This window comes from Scomber japonicus, chromosome 8, assembly GCF_027409825.1.
Source record: "Scomber japonicus isolate fScoJap1 chromosome 8, fScoJap1.pri, whole genome shotgun sequence".
NCBI classification, from domain to species: Eukaryota; Metazoa; Chordata; class Actinopteri; order Scombriformes; family Scombridae; genus Scomber; species Scomber japonicus.
The window spans coordinates 12,550,523-12,556,116 of record NC_070585.1 but is presented as its reverse complement, the minus strand read 5'-3'; the positions used below and the strand labels follow the sequence as shown (position 1 = coordinate 12,556,116).

Below are 5,594 nucleotides of genomic sequence, written 5' to 3'. Positions count from 1 at the left end.
TGTCTTTGTGTATTATTATTTCTCAAAAACAAGGAAGTGTGTGCGGATGTAAACATCATATTAACTTGATTCTGAACAATGGAAATAGTAAGCTCTTTGTAAGCCACTTTTCATGATCACAGTAAGCACTTGTTCATCAAATAAATGCGCTTTTCCATTCTGGCACCTGGTTTATTGACTGATGAAGTCAAAATCTCTTGTTTTTTTTGAGGGACACACTGTCAGGTGGGCGTTTTGTTAAATTAGATAAGACATCAAAAGCAAAACTGACCGTCTGGTGATCAAATAGGGGGTCAGCACAGGATACCAGTAGTCTTTGAAGGGTTTCTGTCCTTTATTACTTTACCACTTCAGTTGTACTTTATTACTTTGTCACCCTGTCTTATTCAAATTTCCACTGGGTGTTGCTTGGCAGAACGACTGTGTGTCCTTCTCCATGCTAGTGTGAGTAAAAGAAAGATTCATCACTCCGTCTTCTGTGCTTTTCTTTACAAAAATTCTACATTTTCATGACTTTTTGAAAACTTCTTTGTGGTATGGGACCATTAATTAATAATGCACAAGTGATAAGAAATATAGTGGATACATCATGAAATACAGTCTTAAATTGTTACTGTCAACCTTACAAAGTCTCAATAATTAAATAAAAAATCCAAAGTGATTTCTTGAGACTTAAACTCTTCTAAAGCTGTAGCAATATTGAAGTTTAGGTCAAGAATTTGTGCAAAGGTTTTAGGTTACAGATTACACAATAAGTACTTTGCATCTACAGCTGGTGAAATGGTTTTGGTTTAATTTCCAAAGGTTTTAAGACTTATGGTGTTCTCAGAGTTGCCTGTGTTGTGTAGGAAATAGTTCCTAATGAAAATGATCAGACATATAAATATCTGCCATCAACCGCTTTATCTAGAGGTTGCATCCAATTCATGTAGTCTGGCTATTACTTGAAGTCAGAGTTGACATTTTAACATTTGAACTTTACCTTATTTTAAATGTGAACATAGTCATCAGTAAAATATCTACCAGACCTTCACATTAGTATTATTATTACTGTAGGAATAGGCTACTGAAATTGTAATATTCATGATTATACAGCTTCTTTACTAGTCGATTTTAAGTAAGAAAACAAAATGACACCATTACTTAAGCAGCAGCAACAATCAGTTTAGCAGATAATGCAGGCAGCCTTTAACACTCAGTAATGATCCTTTAAATCAGAGCTTGATAGGAATCAAATGGTTTTATCAGCACATACATTATTTGACTTTGACAGCGTGAACTTGACACCCATATTATTTTTTCCCAGTTTTACCCTAACCATGATGAGACATCCCATGTTTTAAAATAGTTTGCACTAAGAAATATAGAGGAACCCTTTTAAATATCGATTAATACTACTACTGAGTTCAATAAAACATTGGTGAATCTAAACGTTTAAAATCTATAGACTCCATTTGTCATCATTGTTGAAACTTACAAAGAAGGTCGTATCGTTTATAAACAGTACTTTGGTCACAACAATATCTTGTAGTGTTCCCTTTATCAATGCGCGCTCCCGCGAGGTGCGTGCATATTCTCAGTGGGCAGATAGAACTCATCACAACAGGAAGTAAAAGTGGCAGCAACCACAGGTTAGTTAGGCCAGGCCCCGGGGACGCGCATCCAGCTGCCTGTGTGGTCTCTACGCTCGGTCACGTGCATGCAAACACCTGACCAATGCAGGAGACACAAGCAGCTGATCTGACCTGTGCTGAGAAAAGCCTCCACCTCAAACACCTCCTGACTACAGGGCAGTTTTTACTCTGAGCAGGATGACGGATGGAGACGTGTTTGCGTTAAAGGATCAAACTGTGGTCCGCGGTCTGCTGCGGGACTACAGGCGGTTGACTCGGTTGTACTGCATGAATGGCGGACACCACCTTCAGCTCCTCCCCGATGGGACAGTGCACGGCCAGAGGGATGACAGGGACCTTCACAGTAAGACCGCAGCACACATCCAGGTCAGGTCTTTTATGCGATGCGTTCAGTTTCTCCAGTACAGGTGTGTCAGGTTCACAGAACAGGAAACAAGCCACATGTGCAACACATTGTTTTAAATGGAGAAAAGTGGGGGCACATGTAATGAATGGGAATGTCACAAACACATACACACACACACACACACACACACACACACACACATACACACACACACACACACAAACAAAAAAACAGCTTGGAAAAAAGATATCCAAGTAGCTTATTGCACAACAGTGTAAAGTCACAATGAGACTCAAACTGATCAGAGTGAGAAAAACAAAATAGAAACATGCTGTGAAAGACCTGACATGGAAAGTATAGGACTGCAATGATTAATCGATAAGTTTCCAACTATTAAATTCATCGCCAAAGATTTTGATAATTATCTGATTCCATCTTCTCAAATGTGAATATTTTCTGGTTTCTGTAGTCCTCTGACCCTAAATTGGATATCTCAAGATGTTTGAAGATGTCCCCTTCAAATCAAGATTTTTTAATACACTTTCTGACATTTTTTGACAAAACAACTGACTAATCGAGACAATAATTGACAGATGAATTGATGTTGAAAGTAACTGTTGCAGCCCTATACTTTTATATAAATATTATATATGTGCCACCATAGGGAAAGCAATATTGTTGTCAGCCATAAGTAAATAAAGGCATGTTAATAAAAATCCAAAACATATTTAATAAAATATGATGTATGATGTATGACCAGCATCCTATAACTTGGATGTTTTAACAGACAAGTAAAAGTTAACAAAAGTTAAACTGGTAAATGGTAAGAAAAAAATAGAACTTTTAATCCATGCCAAATGTGTGTTGTCTGCCTTTAGTTTGTGTTGTGGTGAAACTGACGCACATTTAAGTGTGCTCTGATATTCACTTACCAAGCCTCTTAGACGGCCATCACTCATTTAAATATTCAACTATAGAGCAAGGACTTTAAATGTTGTTGTGGAGCTGAAGTAAAACAGCCATGCTTCTCTTATCAGAATATATCTCTAGTTGTATTTAAAGGTTTCATCCTTTGTTTCCTGTCACGTTTTCTCCTTTCAGCCGTTTTAAAGCTCACAGCTGTGGATCAAGGCGTCGTTGTCATCCAGGGAGCAGAAACCAGGCGATATCTGGCCATGAACGACGAGGGGCGTTTGTATAGTTCAGTGAGTGTCTACAGAATACACTTTAATCATTTATGTGTTCAAAATAGATTGTAAATCAGTGCAGTTACTAATAAGATATTGTTTTTACACAATGAGATTTTTGATGAATAGATAGAACACCTAAAACAGTCAGAAAATTACACCACTTGACTCAAATGCAGCCTTTAAAACCAGGAAAACACTTTGGCCATATTACAAAGTCCACTCTCTAAGACGTTATCTGGTCTCATATCAGGATATTGATATAATATTGGTTTATTGCCCAGCATTAATACCTGACATTAGTTATTTATTATTATCCAATCTAATATAAACTTTTTTTGTATGCATTTTTAAACTCATCTCAAACCAAAATCCCTCCAGAAATGCAGTCAGCTGTTGCTTGTCTTGCATCTTTCTCTCTCAGCCCACCGTAACTGATGAGTGTTACTTCCTGGAGAAGTTGGAGGAGAACCACTACAACACATATCAGCCACAGAAATATCAGGAGAGGAACTGGTACGTAGGACTGAAAAAGAACGGAAAACCTAAACTGGGTCCGAGAACCCACATTGGACAGAAAGCCATCTTCTTCCTCCCCCGAGTGCTGGATTAATCTGGAGAGTGAAGACACACGTCTCTACATGCATTTCAACATCAGTCAAAAATCCACAGTCCTTGCTCTGAAAAAAAAATGCATCTCAAAGTTTATCTGAAGCTAATATGAGGCTTCAGGAGACTGAGTATATTTATTTTGACGCCTTCATATTAGCTTTAGACAGAGATTTGCATTTGTTTTTGCAGAGAGAGATGACAGTGGATTTTGTCACCCATCTATTCCATTAGACATGCTTTATGAAGGTACTTTTTAAATGACTAGTGATGATAATAATTTAATTTTTACTGCAATTTTAATTTGTAGTGAATCTCAAAAGGGCTACAGCATTAAAAAAAATAACATAAATAAAATACCTTCCAAAATAGAAAGGTGTTTAAGTCCATTTTAAAAGTTCTTCATAAGTTGTTTTGAGGCAGACCTGACCGTTGTGAATGTATCATTTAACACCTCATATCACCTTTATTCATCCACATTAGCATTCATTCTGATGTTGGCACTGTTATGAGTGTTAGATCCTCTGAGCAAATGGAACAAATGAAGAGAAGAAATCATGAAAAATGAAAAAAACAAATGGTCGACCCGCTTCACTACCTCTGTTAGATGCACTCTTGTTTCTCAAGTCTAAGAGAAAAAAATCACTACAATTTTATTCTAAAAAGGAGATTATGTCTGTAGTCCTGTTTGTTTGTTTGTTTGTTTGTTTGTTTGTTAGATTTCAACCAAATTTGGTGAAAAGCTGCCTTTTTTTGTGTAGATCCTGAAATTGTTTAAAGGGACAGTTGGTAATAAATGTTCCAAACTGCCCTATAGTATCATGAACTACAGCACTTGTTTGCATTAGAAAAACTATGTGTGGTAGTGTAATAATATACACATCATGTAGGTGAAAGGCTATTAAAGAACAGCATCAATAGGAAGAGAGTTAACACCTGCACACTTAACTCTGCATAAACTCTGCTGGGTCTTTAAGAAGTGCAGATATTTTCTCTGTTCCTATAACAACTACAGTATTTTGCAAAAGTTTAAGTCACTAAAAGTGAGGATGCTTTCACACAGAGTTCAATGGTATGAGCACACAGCATTGATTCTTGTTGCTCTGGCTGCATGTTTGGGGTCATTGTCACACTGAAGAATAAAAATGGGACCAGTCAGATGCCTCTCTGATGGTATTTCTGGATAAAAAGTTAGACATCTTATTGACTAAAACTGTATATAATACTGTATATGTAGTCCATGGTTGTATGTGATCTTGTGATGCTCAAATGGACCCTTCAGTTGTTCTGCAAATACACCCAGACTGCACAGCTGCAGCAGATCCACCAGAGCAGTTTCAGGCTGTAAAGTCGCAGCAGATCCACCAGAGCAGTTTCAGGCTGTAAAGTCGCAGCAGATCCATCAGAGCAGTTTCAGGCTGCATGTGTAAAGTCTTCCTGACAAACATCTTGTGTTCAGAGAGATTTTTCTATGAAAGGAACAAAGTCCTGGAATTCATCTTCTGATCACTTGAAATTTGCTGCAAACTTCACCTTTTAACCCTTGTGTCATCCTCCTGGGTCAAATTAACCCCATCTCTCTTTTGACTGTTCCTTTTTTCCTTCCTTCCTACACATCTACCTACCTAGCTACTCCTTTCCTTCCTTCCTTCTGTCCTTCCTTAACCTGAGGACAACAGGAGGGTTAAGAGCACTACCAAATCCTAGTTCACTTTGCAACAAACCTGCACTCATGTCTAGTTTTCTGTAGCTATATTACTACTAAATGTATATTTTATTATATCATGATGTACTCCATTTACCTTCTTTTTTAACTTA

At 37.5% G+C, this 5,594-nt stretch overlaps 1 protein-coding gene across 1 annotated transcript; it reads left to right on the top strand.

Annotated features, from left to right (window-relative positions):
• Positions 1-1,811: 1,811 nt before the first annotated feature.
• fgf1a (fibroblast growth factor 1a) lies at positions 1,812-3,780 on the top strand. The gene is made up of 3 exons (XM_053323550.1): positions 1,812-1,977; positions 3,082-3,185; positions 3,592-3,780. Exons 1-3 carry the CDS (start codon positions 1,812-1,814, stop codon positions 3,778-3,780), a joined length of 459 nt encoding a protein of 152 aa, XP_053179525.1.
• The last annotated feature ends 1,814 nt before the right edge of the window (positions 3,781-5,594 follow it).

Coding starts and splice junctions, on each gene's coding strand:
- fgf1a (XM_053323550.1), top strand. CDS start 1,812: ATGACGGATGGAGACGTGTTTGCGTTAAAGGATCAAACTGTGGTCCGC. Junction 1,978..3,081: donor GGATGACAGGGACCTTCACA/GTAAGACCGCAG, acceptor TTCTCCTTTCAG/CCGTTTTAAAGCTCACAGCT. Junction 3,186..3,591: donor AGGGGCGTTTGTATAGTTCA/GTGAGTGTCTAC, acceptor TTTCTCTCTCAG/CCCACCGTAACTGATGAGTG.